This window comes from Halichoerus grypus, chromosome 2 (assembly GCF_964656455.1).
Source record: "Halichoerus grypus chromosome 2, mHalGry1.hap1.1, whole genome shotgun sequence".
Lineage (NCBI taxonomy): Eukaryota > Metazoa > Chordata > Mammalia > Carnivora > Phocidae > Halichoerus > Halichoerus grypus.
The window spans coordinates 129078422-129102862 of record NC_135713.1 but is presented as its reverse complement, the minus strand read 5'-3'; the positions used below and the strand labels follow the sequence as shown (position 1 = coordinate 129102862).

At 38.0% G+C, this 24441-nt stretch overlaps 1 protein-coding gene across 1 annotated transcript in view; it reads left to right on the top strand.

Moving 5' to 3' along the window:
* The window catches only part of SLC27A6 (solute carrier family 27 member 6), a 69457-nt gene that overhangs the window by 22806 nt on the left and 22210 nt on the right, over window positions 1–24441 (top strand). Inside the window, exons 3-4 of the mRNA XM_036082061.2 lie at window positions 4178–4336; window positions 5636–5760. Of these exons, the coding sequence (XP_035937954.1) occupies window positions 4178–4336; window positions 5636–5760 (284 nt within the window). The remainder of the gene's footprint in view (window positions 1–4177; window positions 4337–5635; window positions 5761–24441) is intronic.

Sequence of the window (24441 nt, the reverse complement as noted above, 5' to 3'; positions counted from 1 at the left end):
CTGAGGTTTCCTACAATCGCTTGTCAACTTTTTGGCTAAGATCAAGTGTGAGGTACCCTATAATTCTTGTACTGTCATGTATTTCTTCCTTAAGATCTGTTATTAATTGCTTAATACATTTTGGTGCTCAGGTGTTAAGAGCATTATATATTTACGATCATTGTATTTTCTTGATGTATTGACCCCTTACCATTTTATAATGACCTTTCTCTTATTACCCATTTGGCCTGAAGTCTGTTTTGTGAAATAAATATAGCTCTGCCTGCCTTCTTCTCGTTTCCATTTGCTTGGAATATCAACTTCTATCCTTTCATTATGAACCTATGTGTGTCTTCAGAGCTGAAATGATTCTCCTGTAAGCAGCATATAGTTGGGTCTTTTTCTTTTTTTTTTTAAATCCATGCAGCCACTCTGTGCTTTTTGACTGGTGAGTACAAACCACTTACATTTAGGGTGATTATTGATATACACGGATTTACTAGTGTCATTTATCTTTTGCCTTCTGGTTATTTTGTGTCTCTGTTGTTTCTTTTTCCTTCCATTTATGTTTATGTCTACCTTTGTAAGTTGGTGGTTTTCCATGCTGATTTGCTCAGTCTTGCCCTCTGTTACGTATAACGTCTCTGCTCTAGATTTTTGCTTTGTGGTTACCAAGCGTTTACATAAAACATCTCATAGATAAAATAATTCTTTTTTTCTGCTGAAAGCAATTTATCTTCATTCACCTATAAAGGTTCCATCTTTTTACTCAAACTCTTATATTTTTGATGTCACGAATTATCTCTTTATATGCTGTGATTTCATTACCAAGTTGTAGTAGATATAGTTATTTTTAATGCAATTTTCCTTTATCCTTTATGTTATAGTTAAGAGTTTATTATACTATTCTAAAAAGAGTTACAGTATTCTAATTCTGTTTATCAACTTAATCAGAATTCTGTGTACTTTTGCCTTTTTATTTCAGCAGAGCTCTTGTCAACATTTTATGTAAGTCAGATCTCGTGGTGGTGAACTCCCTCAACTTTGGTTTGCTTGGGAAAGCCTTTATTTCTGCTTCATATCTGAAGGATAACTTTGCCAGGTGGATTATTCATGGCTGGCAGTTTTTATCTTCGAATATTTTGAATATGTCATTCCATTCTCTCCTGGCCTATAGAGTTTCTGCTAGAAATTTGCTGATAGCATAATGGGGGTACCATTGCTGGCTACTGTCTTTTTCTCCTTGGCTGACTTTAAAATTCTTTCATTATCATTGACTTTTGTCAGTTTTAATATAATGTGTCTTGGAAAAGATCTTTGTGCATTGAAATAGTAAGGTGTTCTGTTAGCTTCATGGACTTGTATACCCAATTCCTTCCCGAGGTATGGGAAGTTCTCAGCTATTATTTCTTTAAATATTCCCTCTGCCCCCTTCTCCCCTCATCTCCTTCTGGGCTACCCATTATTCTTGTGTTGGCTTTTCTAATGGAATCAGATGGTTCTCATAGGTTTTCTTCACTTTTTAAAAATCTTAGTTTTTTCTCCTCTTACACCTGAATCATTTCTATACTTCTATCTTCCATCTTACTCATTCTCTCTTCTATATGATCTAGGTCTATTTCCACTGCATTCCTAAAGCATTTTTCATCTCATTTCTTGAGTTCTTCAGTTCCAGAATTTGCTTGGTTCTTTTTCACAATTTCAGTTTCTTTGGTTAAAGTACTCCTGTTCATGAATAGTATCTCTGAGATCATCATATTGTCTTGCTGAGTTTTCTTGTAGCTCATTGAATATCTTCATAATAACTATTTTAAATTCTATATCAGTTAGATTGCAGTATCCCATACCTTTGGGTTTGGTTCATGGAAAATTGTCACTTTCTGTTATACTCTATTACCATGATTTTTCATGATGTTTGATGAAAAGTGCCTCTGCCACCATATTTGAGGCAGCAAATACCTTTCTTATTTAGGCAGTGTTTTTTGTTTTTGTTTTTAAGATTTTATTTATTTATTTGTCAGAGAGAGAGAGAGAGCACAAGCAGGGGGAACAGCAGGCAGAGGGAGAAGCAGGCTCCCCACCAAGGAAGGAGCCCGATGCGGGACTAGATCTCAGACCCTGGGATCATGACTAGAGCCCAAGGCAGATGCTTAACCAACTGAACCAACCAGACATCATGGTTTTTTTGTGTTTGTTTGTTTTTTAAGATTTTATTTTTAAGTAATCTCTACACCCAACCTGGGGCTCTCGGTCACAACCTGTAGACTGAGTCACATGCTCCACCAACTAAGCCAGCCAGGTGCCCCTAGGCAAGGTTTTGTTTACTTTGATACTAACAGTTGAACACATTGGTAGTTAGGAGCCTTCCTTTTGTTTTCCAGAAGGTGGCGCTATAGCACCAATTCTTGGTTTCTCTACTGGAGCTGGGAACACAAAAAAAGGCAGAGTGGTGGTTGAGGTGGGAGGGGGTAGGTGTGTACTTAGCCCTTGGGGCTTTGGGCGTGCCTCTGCCCTGGGAGGGGAATCATCAAGTGCAAGGGGAGAAGGGGGGTCCTAGAGGTCTATGGGTGGTCCTCTTGAGTCCTGGGGTAGATAGTAGGAGTCACTTTCCTTCACCTCTCTTTGTCTGCCTATTTCACTTCCCTTTCCCTCCCCTCAGTCACTGCGGTCTCTCAGAGAGAACAACTTGGTCCTTCCAGCTGCAGCCTATGGGGCCAGGCAGATTCACCACTCACTCACCCACTCACTGCCGTCACCCTTGACCTCTTCTGCCAGAAAAGTCATGACTCCAGCACCACTTCCCTCACTCTGCCACCTCCTCTGGGGTCCAGTTCGCCCACATTCACGTCCACAGATGGGTGGATCTCTGGGATGTCCTTGTATGTTACGCAGAGGCACTTTTGGAGGGGAGGTAGTTATACATGTCCCATTAGTTGTGTATCAGAGGGGAGAGAAAAGAAGAAATGACTCACACAGCCTTGCAGCTGATATCACTGTGGGAGTGTATTTTGCTGTAGGACTCTCAGGCAAGCTGAAAATGACAAGGAAGTACTTCAATTTGGGAAACACATTGTGAAATTTAGGTCTCAATTTCTAGAATTGAGAAATAAAGTCCAATCAGGTGCAGCAATAAGTTTGTAGAGCCACTGATGTTAGTAACCCACCCTTGGCAAATGGTAAGTGGGAGTGTATCAGTATGTGGGGTAGAGAGAAAGGCCACACTTTATGGCCGCTGGTCTTTGCTTTTGATCCTGCCATTTGCTTATTCCCGTGGCTTCTCTGATGTTGGTCTCTGCTTGCCTCTCTGGAACAATGGATGATACTCCTTGTCACCATTGCGTGTTGTGAAGCAAAGTAACTTTACTGGTGAGGTAGATTTGGGATGGGGCCCTCTGCATGAGGACGTTCCAGAAATACTAGAACTCTTTGAACTGACAAACAGAATAGGACTAAAATACCATTTAATCTAACAAATGAATTCAAGAGAGGATACTTATCATTATGAAAACAAGTTATGTGTTGTGTGTACAAGGAGATGTATGTTGAAACATGAAATTGCTGATATTCAATCACAGATAAGGCAACTTCATAATATAACATGTATTAACTGGATGAATTTATTATGCTGACATTATACTGCAAGAGACCATAACAACATGGAAAATTAAAAACAGTGTGCAAAATGTTTTATACGTTAATTATAACTACAAATTTTTATAAGAAACCCTTGAGACACAGAAGAAGACTAGAAAGAAAAAAAACAAATGATTTATGTTTGAATCATGAATGTATAGAACTATTTCAGCATCATGTAGTATGGAATCATATTCTATAATGATCTTATACCAGGATGTAGGAAACATGACAAAATTACTGGTTCTTGAGATAGAATCTTACTTGGAATTTTTCACTAGAAAATTTCTACTTTAAGGAAAATTTAGATTTATGTTGTGATTTAACCTCATTTTGGGTGTACATTTCCAGATTTGGGGCATTTTTGTCATTCTTATAGTAGATATGGCTCTTGGAAGCTAATGGTATCTCAAACTCTATATAATATTAGTTTTGATCCTTTTGGGTACATCCAAGATTCTAGAAATTAATTAGAGCAGTAGCTCACATTTGCATGGTCCCTACAAAGCACATGTAGTACATAAACTTGCTTTCTATTACATACATCTCTTTTCTTTTCTTCCAGGTCTACCAAAAGCAGCTGTAATCAGTCAGCTGCAGGCTTTAAAGGGTTCTGCTGGCTTGTGGGCTTTCGGTTGTACTGCTAATGACATCATTTATATAACTCTTCCTCTGTATCATAGTTCAGGAGCTCTTCTGGGAATTGGTGGATGTATTGAGTTGGGTAAGTTTTCACTTTTTGTTTGATGAGTTTTCAGAATGCTTACTAACCATAACTTGTGTTCATTAAAGTTTGAAGCTTTATCAGTAGAATTCAGAGTGATTGTGGGCTTATTATATAATTAGAACATAATTTTTATTAAAAGGACACAATTTCGTGACATACTCAGTCTATTCCTGAAGTGAAAAGAGCAGTGCCTTGGACATTAGGTCATGTGGTTGGAGCCGGCTGTTGACTGGGCTTCCTTCTTCATGTGGTCACTCATCCTTTGATGGTCTACTCCTGCCTCCTTAAATGGTGATAGGAGCCTTCCAAGAGTGTGAATGTAGAAACTACATAGCTCTTAAGGCTTGACCTCAGAAATCACATTGATCACCTGCATTTTGTTGATCAAAGCAAGTCACGAATCAGTATAGATTCAAGATTTGAGGGGTGAGGAAACAGACCCTACCCCTTGAAAGGGAGAAGTGGCGGATTCACATTGTAAAGGTAAGTGCATAGAAGGAATTGTTGAGGTTATCTTTGCAAACAAGGTACCCCAGGCACCCAGTTAAGTTTGTTGGTAGCTTGTGACTGAGTGGATTCCATTCATAAATATGCTGAGATTATTTATCTGGCCCCTAAATAATATATAACAGAGACCATTCACTACTATCAGTATCTGTCTGAAATATAAAAAAGTGATTTTATGGAATAGCATATTTAGAATATGATCAGTGTCCAAAATAAACAAAGGCAAGGGTCAAGACATTAGCATTTTCCTTGGAACATATTCATATGACTTACATTGTTGTGAAAATTAGGTTGTTACATTTGGGGTCTGTAGTCATCGATGAACTTGGCTGGTGCTATCTTACCAATTCTGCCTTACCAACTCTCAGCATCAAGAAATATTGAGGCAGCTTTAAGGTTTTGAAAATAAATAAAATGTACATATTCAAGAACAAAAGTAAGTGAATATTCTTGGTCTCTGTGAAGAAGGCTGACCCTTATCTATAGTCATGCTCTAATACTTGCAACTCCCCTACTTATTTTGACCTCTTCTTTCATCCCCTGTATTTCAAAAAGGAAAAAAATATATTTGCAGTCAAAATATAGAATTACAACATAAATTTTTTTTAAAGTTTATTGAATTGTAAGATAATGGTTTCAAATGAGCTTGAAATAAATGTCCACTGATGGATTAGAAAAGCCTTGAAATGGAGTGAAAGTGTTCTAGACAGGGCAACATCATTTGTGTTTTATGTCAATTCTGCCCTTGAATATTTTTCCCCAGTGCCTGTTCTTTGCCTTTTCTCATAGGAGCTACTTGTGTGTTGAAGAAGAAATTCTCAGCAAGTCAATTTTGGAATGACTGCAGAAAGTATAATGTGACTGTGTTTCAGTATATTGGAGAACTTTGTCGCTATCTTTGCAAACAACCGAAGGTAAGAGGAATCATTTTCAGAAAGGAAAAGTAATTTCAGAAAGAAAAAAGTATGGAGAGAAAAATAATTTTTGTTTGTGTGTACTCTACCTTCTTTCAGAACATAGTTTGACTGATATACGGAGATGTAGGCAGTACCCCTAGAAAAAAATGAGTATAAAACAAGTCAGAGGAAATAAAAGGAGAGCTATGCAGGATTGTACTAAAGTGCTTTACATTGTGGCAGGATAGAAGAGACTTGCGATCCAGTCCACTTTATGTTTAGACTGATTAAAATTTCACAAATGTAGCACACATCCAATTATGAAATTAGATGCGTGCTCTGTACGCAGAAAGTGGTTACTGCAAGGTTGAATTAGATAGTCTTTCAAAATGCTGTTCTTTAAAAAACAAAACAAAACTAATGATGTTGATTATACTTCTTTGTTATTTCTTTCCTTTTGATTAAGTGATTACATTAGTCTGTCTGTTTGGTTTTGACTTAAAGTTAAAAAGAAATTTTGCTTTCATGTGTTCCTGTCTCCCCACCTAAAACCATCATTCCCACAAACAACTGACAAATTGTCCCTTTCTGCAAATAGACAAGCAAAGAGAATTGCAAGAGCCTGAAGTCTGTCTTTATTCATTTGTTTGCGTTTTTGCCGTCAGACATTCTTTTCCTGGTCTCATTTGTATTTTGAGATGCTTATTTTTTAACTGATTTTTTTAAACATTCTTGAGGCTATGAAGAAGTGACCTTCTGTCATCAAATCCACACCACCCCATGAATAATGGTGATTGGGAATGCCTCCCTGTGCGGGGCAGGCAGCAGAAGCTGATGGCCTGCCCTTGGACTTTGATAAACCCCTTTCCTCATTCCTCGCTCATCACCTTTGCCATCATCATGCCAGCTTGAGGCATGGGTGGTGGGCTAGGATATCTTCTCTGGCTGCCTAAAATATGGACACGATATCCTTCCTTTGCCCACAGCACAGCTGAGACTAGGCTGGAAGCATTTAAATTAGACTTTGTTGAAGATATGGGATTACACAGGGAAGAAAAACACAAGAAGAATGTGAAACTGGATAATCTTATTTACAGAATGCTTTTATTCACTTTAAGCTTGACGTTTACCCTGTAGAGACCTCCTGTCTAGCTCCTGACCCACCCCTTTTGTGGCCAGAAGCCATCCTTGTTCTTTTCTTTGTCAGGGGTGATATAGATCTAGCTATAGATTCCCTAGATCCATCGCTAAGACAGGGAGTCCCAGAATAATGTTTTAGACTTTTTGACCTTTATTTTCTTCAGGGAGACTTTGCCAATGTTAAAGTTGTGACTCTTCCTGTCTGAAGAGTCCTAGTGGAACGATTAATGATAATGCCACAACTTGCCATATTTTCTAGTTTTCATTGTGTTCTTTGGTAATGTGATATCTGGACGAGGATAATTTGGGGAATTAATGTCCTCCAGGAAGATAGAAACCTCCTTCAGTAAAGGACAGATTAGGCACTACATAATGAACCTCTTCACAGACTTTCTAAACTGCACCTCTAGCCATTCCTTCTTCTCCTCGTCCTTCAGTAGCAACATTAGCTTTTGCGAGGCCATTTGCTCAGTCAGTATGTACTGAACAGCTGAACACATGCATTTTTTTCCCTAATGTTTTACTATGTTAAATGATGCGGCAATTAGTATCTTTATGCAATGTAGCCAGTAGGGGGGCTCAGAAGTGAAGGCAGTCAAAGGACGTGAATATCTTGGTGATTTTTATGGCATATTTCCAAATTGCTGTTAAAAATGGTTGATGCGATTTAGAATCTCATTGATGTTGTGAGAGTATACCTATTGTGTGTATGGTCTCTTATCAGACTGCGTTATATTAAAAAGAGTGGTTTTCTAGTTATGCTTCATGAAGAACTAGAACCTCCTTCAAAGTTCCTCAAAAGTCCCTGAAGCGTAGTAAACAGGGAAAATAGGACAGTCTTCATGGTCCACCCTTTCAAATATGATGGATGAAACCCAATTTGCTAGGGCTTTTTAATAATATTTTGTTTGAACAAGGATGTTTTGGGGGTTTTTTCTTTCTTTTTTTTTTTAATGGGGAAACATTTAATTTTATTTATAATTTTATAGACTAGAAACAAACATATTTTTAAATTATTTGTTCAGATTATTAGCAAGGTCTGATAATTAGAAAATTATCTATATTTCTCTTTAAAATGTCTTTTCTGAGTCTTTTACTCATTTATGTCGTTAGCACATAATGTTTTATCTGTTTGAGCTACCATTTCCTCTCATAAAGGTATTTATTAATAGTTTATGATGTTCACTACAAATCTTTTTTCAGTGTTTTCGTCTGAATTTTTTTATAAAAAGAAATATCCTTTTCACCTCTCTGAATTTGCAGTGCACTAATTTGGGAAAAATGCTATAGCCACAGAGAATTTGAGAGAACTGAGAATTGAAAGTAGAATACCTGATTTTTCTTTTAGTTAATTAAATATTTTAATTCTTAACTAAAGTTCTTTGAAGAAAAGATAGTGTTTGTGAAATAATCTCTAGGCATTTACCTGAAGGCAAGTGGAGGAGGAGAGAGGGGAAATAAAAGAATAGCTCTGCTCAAAGGAAAAAGTGATCTTTTTTTTTTTTTTTTTTTGCAGAGATGCATTGTATTACTTAATCCCTTTTGTTGATTTCACACAGAACAAGAACAAGCAGTTCTTGGCATTAAAGATTACGGAAAGAAGAAAGTCATTCTGTTAAGACATCTGACCCCTTCAAGGAGGTCTTGCTTTTTTTTCGGTCCAATATTTATTGCTTTCAGTGAACTGCTCCTGCAGGCAGGGGGCTACCTCTGTTCTGTGGCACGTCAGTGGCTTCAGGCTCAGCCGAGAGTGAACAGGTAACCGGGTCCACGCCCTCAGAGAGTTAAAAGTGGATGTGTCCCACACCGTGGTTTGAAGCCCCATAGACATTTGTTTAATATAAACCCTTAACTAAAAAAAAAAAAAGAGCAAAACCACTTATTCTCTAAATACATCCAGATTTGTTCTGCATCCAAGGGTAAGTAATATATTCCAAAGGAGATTTACCTGCTGGCAGCATTCAAAGTCTGAGTTGAGTGCTTAAAAACAGAATTCCTGTTTGCTTTTAGTTAGTGACATCATATTTTAATTCTTAACTGAGGTTCTTGGAAGAAAAGATAATGTTTGTGAAATAATCTTTAAGCAATGACCTGAAGGCAAATTGAGGAGGAGAAGAGAGGGAAATAAATAGAGCTTTGCCCCTAAGCTGTATGTGGTTGTTCGTAGTTGCATAAAAACACCCTAGGGTTGGCCGTCCCTGGCTGGAAGCATTTATCCATCCCTCCCCCAACCCTGTCTCGTTTCTCTTTTTCAAAAGTCCAGTTACCAAAGTTCCTTTGGCATAAACATCGGATGTGCCTCAAACTTCTGGCAGTAGCACTACCCTTTAAAAATAAGCCAAGGTCCTGGCTCTTCTTCGTCACGGAGCGATGGAGTAATGATTCTCCTCCCTGGAGATTAGGAAAGCAGCTCTGCCCACGTTCCAATCATCCACGTTTTCTGCATTATTGAAGCATCAGCATCATACACTCTCTGATTGGATCGAGTTCTTTGTTTTCTTAGCATTAGTGCTGCATTTCCTATCGGTTGGTGAGGAATATGTTGGCGTGCTATACATCAGTGATCCTCTGGGGGATTCCTGCACAGTTCATTGTATTTAAATAAACTCTGCCCAAAACTGCCAACAGCAATATTTAGGGATAGGATCTTATCTGACACTTATTCAAATAGTTTCGCAGGATTTGGTGTATGGGGGCACATAAGACAAACAAGCCCCCTTTTCTCATGGAACTCACGCTCGAGTTTGGGGAGGGAGAACATACACCAGCCAACAAATGAAGGAAAGTGACGATGACAAGTGTTATGAAGAAACAAAGAGGGTAAGGAAGAGGAGGGTGGTGGGTGGTGAGGGTGGGGCATTGCTAATTAGGTTGAGGGGTCAAGGAAGGCTTCTCTGAAATGGTGACCTATGAGCTGAGGAATTGGTATGGTGAGTGGGATCCAGCCATGCGGGGGGCTTTGCACCCATGGGGGATTGCAGTCACAACAGAACAAAGTGACAAATGAAGAAGCCCACCGAGGACACGCATGAATATTTAGAGAAGGAAAGGGTGGATGGGCCTCTCGCGGACCAGATCTTGTGGGGCTCAATATACCATGGAGGAGAAATTTGGATTTCATTCCCATCAGAGCATTTGGGAAAAGATGAAGGCAAACTGAAAAAAAAACTATACTGATGTGGAATCTGTTTGAAGGAAAGATAACAAGACTTGTTAATTCAGGGTTAGGCAGTGAAGTAATAGAATCAATGATGAGTCTTAGGCTTTTGGTTGAAACAGGTAAACTGTGAGCCATTGGCAGAGGTGAAGAAAACTGAGATTTAAAGAATGAAAATTAAATTTCTTTTGGACCTGTTAATTTTGGTGTGTTCATTAGGCATCCAGGTAAAGAAGTGGAATTGGTAGTTGGATATAGGAATATGGAGCCCAAAGCCTACAGAGGGCAGGATATAATTAACCAAGCAAAGATCTATGTGTGTAATGCTTGTTTTTCAAGTTAATATTATAGTTTATCATTTAGGCAGTATAGTTTGTCTCAGTGTAAAACACCTATGTTTTGACATTCTGAAGGCATAGCCTATATTTTCTAGTATATGTATTTTGGTATGTGTATTTTAGTGACTATATCTTCTATAAGTTACATCCCTTTTCTCTCTTCTGTTTTCTTAAAAGCCAGGACATTCACTGGCAGCTAGAAAGTATCCTTAGGATTCTGGATACTTTCATTAAAGTGTATTAAAACTGACAAAATGGATTACACTCGATTCCCATTATGAAAAGAGAGACATTTTACAGGACCCGGATAGCTGATAAATATTTATTAAATATTTATTAAAAATAAAGCCATACTAATTTTTTCACCAGCAATGTTTAGGCAGTTGTGCAGGGCACCCTTAAGTGTTTGCTGGGCTTTCTCTAGGGTAGCAAGATGAAGTTGTTAAATGACAAGAATCAAATATCAGCACTGCAAGATTTTTTAAGACTTCAATTTGAAAAGACACCTACTCTATTTTCTCCAAAGAAAGCCCATCATTTCTTCCAAACTTTAAGAGTTTTCCTTGTCATAATTAGGGAGGTGGGGATGAGGAAGATGGAGATGTGTCAAAGAATAAAATTCCAATAGAAGGGACTAAATTATGCTGAGTTGACGTAGATGAATACATGCACCTTAATGGATATATTAAAAACATTCATTCTTTTATAGTGTTTTCATTTTCTTAGTTTCTACCTAACTTCAAATGTTTTATCATCACATTTTCCTCATTCCACATCTTGTAAAAGATGTAGTTTATCAAAGCATTGAGCTCTGGAAACTTTTCTCATCACACTTAATAACCTCTGAAGAATGACATTTTTAAATTAATATGAGCATTAGCTCTTATTAAGATGTTCTGCGTTAGTTTCATTATCATTTTCTACTCTGGAACACTCAAAACAATTGATTTTACCTCCAAGACCTAGTTGTTTTAAGATATTTATACGTTTTTTGTTATTTCTTTCCCCCAAATATTTGAAGCATTTTATTATATGGTTGAGTAAATCATCTCTCTTTTAAAACTCAGTTTTCCTTAAGTAAATCAAAGATGTATTTAATATTCTCATACTAGATATGAAAGCATTTAAAAAAGTTGGCAAGTTCCCAGAACCTTCTTTTCTGCTTAGAAACTACAAATATAGAAATACAGTCCTTAGAAGGACTCAGATAAGAAATAACTATGAGCAACCTGAATGCTAGTAGAATTAGCAGGGAATTAATGAATATTTTGAGATGTTTTAGACTGTGTATATTATTAAACAGTTTTAATAAGTGCTGATTTTAATATTTAATGATTCATATTTCATGGGTAGTGATGCATATAAAATATACATATCTTTTTCTATCTGCTTGTACCATTCATGCTATGGTTTCCATTAAGAATACACATATCTCTTATTTATTAAATTTCCCAACAAATAGGGGCCCTTGGGTGACTCAGTTAAGCACTGGACTCTTGATTTTGGCTCAGGTCATGATCTCAGGGTCCTGGGATCAAGCCCTACGTTTGGGTCCAGTATCAGCAGGGAGTCTGCTTGAGGTTCTCTCCCTCTCCTCCTGTCTGTCCCCTCGTGCATGTATGTGCACGTTCTCTTTCTCTCTCTCTCAAATAAATAAATGAATCTTCAAAAAAAATTTTCCAGCAAATTTACTTTATGCAGAAAGTCATCAGGTAGTGCATTGACTATGAATCAAAAGACCCAGGTTCAATTTCAGACTCTTGTTGTATGACTTCCTGCTGGTCACTTCTCTTTGAGCCACGGTTCCCATCGTTATATAAAACAGGTGACAACACCCACTTGTCCTCATTTGCCCCTTGCTTCTCATAATCTGACTATGAGATATACATGAAAAAATCTAAACTGGGAAGCCCAATACGAATGGAAGGAATTTATTTTTAAACAGAATGTGGTATTGTTTTCTGCAAATGTCATTGTAAAATTAGAGTGATTTTTGTGTGTTGAAAATAATTGGTCTTTGACTAATAAAAATCATACTTTAGTTATAATAGTCAGTTTAGGGGCACCTGGGTGGCTCAGTTGGGTAAAGCGTCTGACTCTTGATTTGGGCTCAGGTCATGATCTCAGGGTCGTGAGATGGAGCCCCGCCACCAGCTCTGCACTGAGCTTGGAGCCTGCTTAGGATTCTCTCTCCCTCCCCCTCTGCCCCACCTCACCACCCCCACCCCCACCTCCTGCGCAGGTACTTTCTCTCTCTCAAATAAATAAATAAATAAAATAATTATAAAAGCCAGTTTAAATATGGCATGATAATTTCAAAGTAAAACTTTAAAATATTAAAATAGTAATAATTTTATAACATGAAACTTTTCACAAATAAAAATACCAAAAACAGAAATGTAAGATTAAAAATCCTGAAGATATGGTGCCTGTTTCCTCTTGGCTTATATACTACTCTTACTATAAATGTGGCATGTGGGTGAGGTTTTCCTACAGTCCAAATTGGTTTAACATTTTAAAGTTTACCTCCTAGATTGTTTGTTTTATTATTTATTTGCAAATTTTCACATTGCCTATTCCTTTAATAGTGTTCTTGACGTCCTTGCTATGGACATATAAAATAAGGTAAGAAGTGGCCAATCTTTGTCCTTCGGTGTGCAAGCACAAGAATCTTCAGCCAATGATAAATGGCCAGAATTTTCCAAGTGATCATGTTATTCCAAGTGGAGAAAAATAAGAATATATTAAACATATCAGGGATCTATTTCCAGCCTTACCATTAATTCTCTGTGTCACATCAGGCAAGTCATTTCATTTCTTTGCCCCTTGCAGTTAGGGAGCTTGAAATTCAAGCCTAACTTCCCTGTCTCAAAAGCTCTGTCATCTTGAGCAAATTATCTTGCTTTTCTGAGCAGCCCACACCTCAGTTTTGTCATTAATAAAATGAGTGTAGTAATAGTTATGTCCAGGGTTGATGGAAGGGTTGTTAAGCACCGAAATTCACATGGAAACAGATTGACATGATGGCGAGAGGCTGGAAGAGACCTCACAAGATGGTTTTTGTTATCACAGCAAATAATGCCAAAGTTGAAGATCTAGTCACCAGCCTGACAGGTTCAGATCTCCCTTTATCAGTATAGGTCTTTAGATTAGACTCCTATAGACCAAGCCCAAGAGTGCCAGTTGATAGCTTTAAATCATCTCCATTGCTGGGTCTTCCTTAATCTTCCTGACCTGTAAATGTTATAGTGCCCACCACTCACAATCAAACCTTTCTCCTCTCTACTCTCACTCCCGGGATATGTTTCTGGCTACAAATACCATCCACAGCTTAACTCGTAAGTGTGTATCTCCAGCGTGTCTTCTCCCTTGATTTCAGATTTTACCTATCTACATTCCTACTGGACATCTCCACTTAGAAATCTAACTGGCATCTGATCTCAAAAATGGCCAAAGCTCAACTTTTTCATCACCTCTTCCGTCAACATGCCCTTCTTGCCCATCCAGGTGCTCAGCCACAAAGATCCTGGGATCTCCCTTGGAGCTTCTCTTCCCCTACCGCCCCCCCCCCCCGCCCCCGCATCTAATCCATGAGCAACCCCTGCAGATTCGACCTTCAGATGCATCCCGAACCATAACCTCAGCTTACCGCATCCCTACTGCTCTCATCTCAGCCAGCTCTTGATCCCCCTGATAGTTTAGCTCTGGCTTCTTCTTCACCCCACTTTTGTCTCCTTCTATTCTATTCTTTCATAGCAGTTGGAACAATTCCGTTAAAATGGAATTCAAGTTGTGTTACTTTGCTATTAAAATCCCTCTGATGGTTCACTTGGAAGAAAATCCAAATTCCCTTAGGATGGACCACACAGCTCTGTGTGGTCTGCTTCCCCTGCTAGCATCTCCCCTCATCCCCCACCTCCATGCCACACCTGCTTGCCCTCCTTGTTTATTCCACCACAGCTTTGCTGGCCTCCTTGCTTTTCCTTCCTTATACCAGGGCTCTCCGTTCTCTCCCCTTGAATGTTCCCTTGGATATTTGCATGGCTCAGTCCCCAGTCCATCCACATCCCACCTCCCCAGAGAGGTTTTCTCTGACCACAGGTCCTACTGATGTGTGGTGCGGTCACCTTAGCATCTCAGATGGTCCCATACCCAAATTTGGTACAGATGTTGAGACTTATAATACCATACCTGCACCAAGAGAATGTGAACAAGTTTATTACTCACATAATGGGGCTTTCTGGGAAGAGCAGGGTAGGGTCCCAAGCATATCCAAAAATGACTTCAAAAAGCCAGGGAAAGAGATGGGTTCGGCTACTGTGACAAGAAAGAGGCACCGGGACAAGTGGTCTTGTGCACGTGGGGCTGCTTGTGGACTTTGAACTTCCTGTTGCTGCCGAAGGAAGGAGCACTGGATGTTCTCATCAGCTTGCCCAGATGCGAGTCAGGGAAAGAAAGGGGAGTGCTAGAGCTGAAAGCTATCAGCAATCAGACATCAAGAATGAAGTCAGATTCTATTACAATGCTTATCTCATAGTCTTCTTTCACTGCTTTATTTTTCTTCACAGAACTTATTACCCTATTACAGATTTTATATATAATTGTTCCTTATTGTCTGTTAATCTCCCCCTTCCACTATTATTTCCTGCTTCCAGGAAAGTAGGGGGTTTATCTTCCTCATCTATAGTTATACCCTCAGTACTCACTATGGTACCTGACACATAACAGGTGCTTGATAAAAATTTGTTATTTTTTAAAAATAAAGTAACAAATAAGCCTCATTGCTGGGATACCTGTGTGCTCTGAATCAGCACAATTTTCACTGGTCCCAGACCTGCATGGTAAGCTCAGTTATAATCAGCAAGTCATGTTCCTGGGGAGGACAGAGCTCACTGAAGGAGTTTGGATAAATCAAAAGTTTGCATCCTTACATGGAGGGAGTCAGACCATCGCTGCATCCGGCTTACAGCAGAAATTATCTTGGTCATGGGCCCCTACACTTTTCAGAACATTTCATTAATAAGTCATGTTAGTTGTGGCTCAGGTGACCCTTTCTCTGGGTTTCCAGATCAACCTCCCTTTATGTCTATACAGCCACCCCCCCCCTTTTTTTAGCTGAATTAGCACTTTCATGCAGGTTTAAGGCAAGTCTTGCATAGACTCTTGGAGCCAGTCTTTCTCAAACAAGGCAATTGGGAAATGTCTCTGGTCTGCAACATGGCTTTCCCTGCACTCTGAGTTCCCCGGAGTGCTGCCAGGATAGAAAACACCTGTTCAGAAGAAGTGGTCTGTAAATGGCAGTCCCTCTTACTATTATATCTAGAAGATGAGTTTGAAATAAGCCCACAGTGTGGTTGCTTTCTGCTGTAATACTTGAGATCACAGAGCTCTTTTCAAGCTATTATTTATGCCTTGAAATGGTTTGTTGAACTGAGGGCTGGCATCTCTGAAACCATGGCCTGCCCAAACTTGGGCTGGAGAGGCAACGCGGCAAAGACTTTTAGGGTCAGCTGGAGCCCGTGCCAAGTTAACAGGGCAGGTCTCTCCTTTTAAATACTCTCCAGTCCTTTCTCAAAAGAGACCTCCACACTGTCCCCCCACCATGCCTTTCCTGCTTCAGTAGAAGAAAGTCTGCTATTTTATGCCATTTTTTGTTTTTGTTGTTGTTGTTGTTGTTTTGTTTTTTTTGTTTTTGCCCCAGGATTCTCTGACAGTCTGTTTGCACTTAGTGTTACTTTGTACCCGTCTGTAATACCCAGTTGGCTTGCTGCCTTTATTTTTTCAATGTATAATACTGGAGTGTCTGTGAAGGCAGCAAACTGTTGGAATATAGTTATTCTTATTCCATGGAGTGTGTTGGTCTGACACATGAGCATGTGTAATTATCAGTGGGTTTTAGAAAAAAGCGGTCTTAGGTTAAATGGAATCAAGATGGAAGAATCATAAGCCCAAACATGTGTTGTTATAAATATCAGATGATCCTTTAGGAATTAGACCATACTTTTGTTTTGCACATTAAGCAGCTAGTTACCCGAGGCTGAAGGCAGAAATGATTTGTCCCTTTGTTTTCACTGTTAACTTGTTTTTCTTTTCTGTGCCTCCATCTATCAACAAACAGGCTTTGTTTCTGAGAAAGCAAGGTTGATATAAAATTACCTGTATTTAAGCAGAACCTTCAGACTTTCACTTTTCATAGACATACAAAGAGGCATTTAGCTTGGGTGTTATAGATTTTCTGGGTAGGATTAAGCCCATGTTCTGGAAGAAAAAGACTTTGTTGTTAGAGGCCTGTCCATTTCAGCAAATGAATAAGTGAACATATGGCTGGGTAGGAGGTAGTTATAGTTCATGCACTGCCCGGCATCTAGTAAGCTCAACAGACAGTGCCGGAAACCAGCGGGGTGTGACTCCTGTCCTGCTATGGACGTGGTCTGTCCACGTTGGTATGGATGCATGGTACTGAAAGGCAGAGGGAAACTGCTCTACTGAAACCCAAGACCGTGGGATCTCTGTATTAAGAGGTCTGACTCATCCAGCAGATTCTCTTTTAAATTTCAAATGGGGGGGCGCCTGGGTGGCTCAGCCGTTAAGCGTCTGCCTTCGGCTCAGGTCATGATCTCAGGGTCCTGGGATCGAGCCCCACATCGGGCTCCCTCCTCGGCGGGAGACCTGCTTCTCCCTCTCCCACTCCCCCTGCTTGTGTTCCCTCTCTCGCTGTGTCTCTCTCTGTCAAATAAATAAATAAAATCTTTAAAAAATAAATAAATAAATAAATTTCAAATGGGATTTTAAATGGCTGGAGATAAAAATTAGTACTTTCTGTATATTGTAAAATGGCTTACTCTGTGTGTGTGTGTGTGTGTGTGTGTGTGTGTGTGTGTGTAAGTCCATAAATATTTAAGCACTAACTATTGAATTAGAAACTCATGTTTTGATTGCTTCCTATTCCTGAAATCATGGGGAAATACGTGGAAAATAGAACATGGGCTTTGCAAGGTTTTGAGCTGGTTTTTTTCTGTCTTCCCTTTCTTTCCTTCCTTCCCTTTCTCCCTCTCTGTCTCCCTTTCTTTCTTTGATTTGCCTTCCCTCTGTTTCTTTCTTCCTTCCACAAATATGTTGTGAACATCTCTTACGCACCAGGCACTGAACTAGGCAACGGGGTACGCAGAGGAGAGAACAGGCAACAGACCCTGCCCACATAGCACCTTCATTTTAATGAGTTCAGATTCTGTCTCTTGTTTATTTCGTGTCTGTGACCTTGGACCTGAACTTCATTATCCCAATGTGCAAAATGGGGAAAATGCGTCTTCTTTTGTAGGGTTTTCATGGTGATTAAAATGAGAAAGTACAGTGACCTGAACATGGGGGCTCAAACATATCCACTCCTTTTGCTCCTGCTGATTGGGCTGCAAACATGTCTTTTGTTCCTGTCCCGAATCCTGTGGATTTCTGTGTCTGCCCCCTTTCTCTGTCTGTTTCTACCTCACTTGTTTTTGCTTGTTTGCTTCTCTGTTTGCTTGCATCTCTGTCTGGGTCTCAATACCTGTGTCTCTGTGTACAACTGTGTGTCTCTGTGTGTGTGCCTTTCTTTCTTCAAGTATGTCTCTCTGTGTCTAGTTTATCTTTTTTTTTTTTTTTTTTTTTACTTTCTCTCTCTCTGTGTGGGGGGGGAGAGTGAGAGAGAGAAAGAGAGAGAGAGAGCGATCGAGAGCAAGCATCCCTCCTTGTGCATGTGCTTTTGTCTCTTTATCTCACTCAGTGTGTGGGTTTCTCTGTGTCTCTGAATGTCTCTCACGTTGCATCCCTTTATAAGTGGGTGTGAGCGTCTCCCTGCATCACTTGGAGTTTCTCAATATTTCCCTCACAGCGTGGGTCTCTCTCTGCCTCTGAATATGTCAGTCTCTGTCTTTGTTATTATGGATCTCTATTTCACTCTTTGTCCCTTTCTCTGTTTTGTTTATACTCCCCCCACCCTTGCTCTGTGGGTCTCTCTCACTTTCTTCACTTTCACTGTCTTTCCTGCTTTCCGTGTGTCTCTGCGGGTCTCTCATGTATTCTCTCTCTCCTCATCTCTCTTTATCTCTCTCTTCTCTTGTTCTTTGCCAGTCTCTGTCTTCTTTCTCTTCTGCATTTATTTATGTAGGTGTTATGTATTCATCTAATTGTACCTATGTATTTATGCATGTTCTCCTCATTCCATTCTCAATACAGCTTAGATATCTAGTGATATTTAGGCAGTATGTTCATGCCTCAGGGAGAATTAGAAGCAATAGGAATTTGTTCTAAGAAGGTTTGGAGGAATTTATGGACAGCTAAGGGTATTTTTATTTTCTTTTTTCTTTCTTTCTTTTTTTTTTTTTTCTTAAGTAGACTTCACACCCAGCATGGTGCCCAGCCAGGGGCTTGAACTCACGACCACGAGATCAAGACCTGAGCCAAGATCAAGAGTCAGATGCTCAGGTGGAACCTCAGGACCCTGAGGGGGATTTTTTTTTAATTGTAGGTGGGAGTTATGAAAATTTGGTTGTATTTTAGATGATGTACTGCTAGTTTCTGAACAATTTCAAAATGGACACATATCAAACCAAATATAATTAGCAACCCTCAGACCCACCTCCCAATTTCCATATATTCCAGGGTCACTTTTTGAAGCTCCCTTTGCCAATCCTGATTATGTTTTCTTTTTTAAATTTGCCATTCTGCTGACCTTCCTTTTCTACTTCCTTTCCCCTGCCAACCTCCCAGTGCATCATGCCAGTTAGTACCAGGTTAACGTAGTTATTATATCAGGCTCTGCTTGATGCCGTCCTCTGGCTTTGAGTCATCTCCCTCAACTTCACAACATCACTAGCTGGGTAGTCTTTAAAAAGATTCATCTGACCAATATTTTGCCCATCAACCAATATGCTCAATGTGCATGAGATGCTACTCACCCACTTTACAAATAAAACCAGTTCCCAGTTATTTCCGGTAAGATAAAGCCCATCTTAAGAAAGAAACATAAAAAGAAAAGAAAAGAAATGAGAAGGGAAGAAAAAAGAAAAGAAAAGAAAGAAACATAAAATGAGCGTATGTGGGAATCTGGACGAAGAATTTTAATGAACCAATATATGTAGCACCAGTGTATCATCCACTTAACCAGATGGTGTTTGACTTGTCTTAATATTAAGAAGTTGTTGCTTTTTTAATTTTCTTTACAATTTAGGACAAAGGTCAGCAAAAAAAAAAGCACCAATTAGTAAGTTATTTTAGACTTTGTGGATCATACTTTCTCTGTCACAGGTATTTAATTCTGCCTCTATATTACAAAAACAGCAAGAGACAGTCCATATAAATAGGCACGATGGTGTTCTAATAAAACTTTATTCACAAAAACAGGAGGTAGGTTGAATTTGGCCCCTATAGGCTGTAGTTTGCTAATAACCCTTGATTTAGACCTTATGATAACATCTTATTGTAATGTTTTAGGTAAAATTTCCATTCCTGTGCAAACTATTTTTTTTAAACTTTTGTTTATTTCTCTCTCTCTCGCTCTTTCCCTCTTTTCATATATGTATATACATATGAGTGTGTGTGTATGCCAAAAATAACTATCTTTTGGACTTGCCGCAGGTTTTATATAATTTTTACAGTATAATTATAAACAAAGGAATCATATTATCTTCATTTATACATACTTCCTGGCTCATAATTTGAATCAAGGAAACAAAAATCTGAATGATGCTATTGACAACTTTAGATAATTATTTCAGTAAACTGTAAAACAATTATAATTTACATCACTTACATCAGTTATGTCATTTATATTTCATTCTTTCAGAAGTGCTTCGGTTTTGATTCTCAGTTATGTTTTAAAGGAAGATTTTAGAGAATGGTTTAAAAGTATTTTGTGTGCATGTACTTACTGAATCAGTTTAAAGATGTTTGTAAAATTTCAGACTTTTATTGAGAAGCTTCTATTTGCAAGTCTTTGGATAACTAGAGCTGAATAAATTGTAAACTAAATTTTCATGAAATCTGAATTGGCCTTAAATGAGACAAATCATTACATGAAATTTTAAAAGTTACACTTTTCTCATAAAATTAATTCTAGATGAATATAATTGTTAAATGTAAAGAAGAAGATAGTCTATTGATTTTTTTTTTTTGATGTTGGATGGGAAAGGAGATTTTTAATTACAAATTAAGTAGAAAATATTACCAAAGAAGAGAATAATATATTTAATTATAAAAATAAACACATTGAATGCAAATATTGAAAATAAAATTAAAAGGAAATAAATTCCATTAACTATTAAAACAAAGTGCTGATCTTATTAATATTTTATTATGCGACAAGAATTCAACTTGCCTAAAATCAAAGAAAATAACTTAAATCCAAAAAAAGATTATTCCACATTTTCTTATCAAATTAATATTTTAAATTAAATGAATTCTTAGTTCTAGTACACTGAAGAGGTTTGATGTGAATAGGATGTCCTTTTTATACAACAATTTTGGTAACAAAGTCATAAAAATTGATAACTATTAGGTTCTTTCAGGAATCTATCCGAATGAGCTGCAAAGATTTATAGACCGGATATTCACTCAGTTTTATTTAGATAGGTGAATATTTGAAAACAAGCTGGTTATCCAAAAATAGGTGATAGTAGATAAATTGTGATATAATGATATGATAGTCATATAAACATGAAAAATCATGTTTTTGAAGCATAAGAGCTAGTACCTTAGGATAGTGTTCAGAATATAGTATTAATAAAGTAAAATATATAGCTCTAATACAGTGTGATTGTGACTTTTCATGTATATACATGGTTATATAAAAATAATGTTGGTGTAGTAGGATTACAGATTTTTTAATTCCTTTTTAAACTTTCCTATGCTTTCCAAATTTTCTATGATGTGCATGCATTTCAAAATCAGAAGAAATACACCTTCTCTTTTTTTCCCGTAACAGTAAATAATGAATCAGTTCATCTTTTCTCATACCCGTCAAAGCATGATCTTCTGGGTTTGTTTTAAAAGGGAAGACCAGTGGTGCCTGGGTGGCTCAGTCAGTTAAGCGTCTGACTCTGGATTTAGGCTCAATTCATGATCTCAGGGTCCTGGGATGGATCCCCACAGTGGAATCCCTGCTCAGCAGGGATTCTGCTTGAGGATTCTCTCCCTCCCCACCCCTCCATGTGCACTCCCTCTCTCTCTCTAAAATAAATAACTAAATTTAAAAAGTAAAATAAAAGAGAAGACCACAGAATAAAGATATCTTGAGAGTTAAATAAGTGGTTTTGATATTTTTAGATAAAAGCCTTACCCTAGTATGGATAATTTAATTTTCTCTATCAATTGAATCATTTTTGGATAATTATTTATCCTTATTTAGTAGGCTTATATAGCTGTAGCACACACAGGTTAAAGTCTGTGGAATTTGGTTTATAAACCACCTTCTTACTGTTTTCTGGAGTGTGCAACACATTTTATAAATAATGATACTTGCTGAGACTCATCTCTGACCTGGAAAGCATCCAAGAGTTATACTATAGAAAAGATTGTTCTCTGTTCAAGCAGAATAAATCCTAAGATTTGCAGCACTACTGTTTTGTACAGAAAAATGGCAGCAGAAAATCCAAGAACGAGTTCCATGGCAGGTCGGCCATATCCAACATGGCCCTGGGAGGTAGGAACCAGACAGAACGGCTCCTCTGTCTTGGAAGGAGCTGTTCTTCTCTGAGTGAGTTTTTTTTCTCTGTCTGCAGAATGTTTACCTTCAACCCTATTGATGTGGGGCTAAAGAAATCAGCAAGTTGGAGTCTTACTTTCGATATATCCACACTCTTGCTTGCCTCCTATTTTATTTTTTTAATTTAATTTTTGTTTTATCAAATAAGGCATTCTGTAGTTTAAAAAAAATCAAATGGTACTCTCAAGATAAACGGTAACCCCCTGCTATCAATACCTGATCTGTAGAGGTAAACACCCTTCATTATGTTAAGGTATTTTTGGTTGTTATATAGTCACACATTTCTCAATAAAATATGTATATTACTATTTCTTGATTTTTCAGTTTTAATTGTCATCTACCTGGCTTCCTACCCACATATTCATATAGATATATTTCTTCTCCCTCTTTGGCACCAATATAATTATGATCATCTAAAAATATGTTGATAATCAGTTTTTTAAGTTATTATAAAGAAATTAAAATATGTACATTTTATTCACAGTGGAGGCACATCATGTAATTAAAATATCATTACAATTTGATTTTTTCAACTCTTCATTTCTAATAATTGCCTTTTTTAAAATTTAGCTTTCTAAATACCTAATGAATTAGGATCTAAATGAATTAGTATCAAAATACTCTCAAACTCTCCATCGCAGCTGAAATTTCTCATAATAATTTAACAACACTTGGAGTATTTTTATTATTTTTATTTTTTTTAATATTTTATTTATCCATTTGTCAGAGAGAGAGCGTGAGCATGAGCAGGGGAAGGGGCAGAGGGAGAGGGAGAAGTAGGCTCCCCGCTGAGCAGGGAGCCCGACGTGGGACTCGATCCCAGGACCCTGGGATCATGACCTGAGCCGAAGGCAGACGCTTAACAACTGAGTCGCACAGGCGTCCCAGCACTTAAAGTATTTTTAAGTAATTTTATTTATTTATTTTTCTTGAAGATCATCCTCCTGGATATCTTCAACAATCAGTCATTGTCCCACCAAATGTGAACAGTATTCTGATTTCTCTCACTATAGATTAATTTTGCTCTGAGATCAGAGCAGAAGAGTTTAATGATCTCACCATTTAGTATTCATACTTTTATGTAACGCTAGTGTTTTCAGTAGATTCCTCAACCCCAAACTGGTGTCTGTGTGGATGGACTTCTCCAGACAGTTAGTCTCCAGTTTTTGGCTAATGTGTAGCAAGGGCAGATGCCCACATGCGTTGTCTATGTTGGAGTATCTAAAGGTGCAGGAGCTTCTTAAACATTTTCAACCAAGCCTTCTGCCTTCCTCATTCTTTTTGCTGCTTCCGTTAACACCTCAGAACATTTACTGTGTCCCTACCTGTTAGGTAGAAGCATAGAAATATGCTTTCTTCCTTACCTGATCTCTACCGAAATAAAGCTTTGATGTCAGCTTTTCCCACTCTGCTTAGTCACATGACTGCCACCTATTTACTTTCCAGTTATAAAAATGACCTTGCACTCACATTCTCTTTGTTCTTGAGAGTTAATAAGTAAAAATCTTTCCTTTAAGACTGAGAAGGAACTGAGATAAAGAATGTGCTTAGTTGATCATTTTTAATCATAAGTGTCAGGGACATTGAATACTCTTTTATTGTTGTGGATGTATTATTGTTTCTTGTTAATTTTATAATTACCTTGGGTGAGGATGGGGGTAGCTCAGAGGGAATCATGGATTTACCATAGCCATACTGACAGTATATTCTTACTCTAATTGATAGTATATTCTTACTGTAATTTTTTTGGTGAGTTGTAATTGACATTTAATGTTATATAAGTCTTAGGTGTACAACATAATGAGTTGATATTTGTATATATCGCAAAATGATCACCAAAATAAGTCTAGTTAATGTCCAACATCACACATAGTTATAAATTTCTTTTTCTTGTGGTGAAACTTTTAACATTTACTGTCTTAGCAACTTTCAAATATTCAGCACGGCATTTTTAACTGTACTCACCATGCTGGATGTAATATTCCCATGACTTACTTATTTTATATCTGGAAGTTTGTACCTTTGGATCCCCTTCACTCACTTCACCCTCCCCCCACTCCCTACTTTTGTTCTCTATATCTATGAGCTTTGGATTGGGGATTTTTTTGGGTTCCGTTTTTGCTTTTGTTTTTAGATTTCACATATAAATGAGATCACATGGTCTTTGTCTTTCCCTGTCTGATTTATTTCACTAAGCATAACACCCTCAAGGTCCATCTATGTTGTTGCAGATGGCAATATTTCCCTTTTCTTGGCTGAATAATATCCCCGTGTGTGTGTGTGTGTGTGTGTGTGTGTGTGTGTGTGTGTGTACTACAATTTCTTTA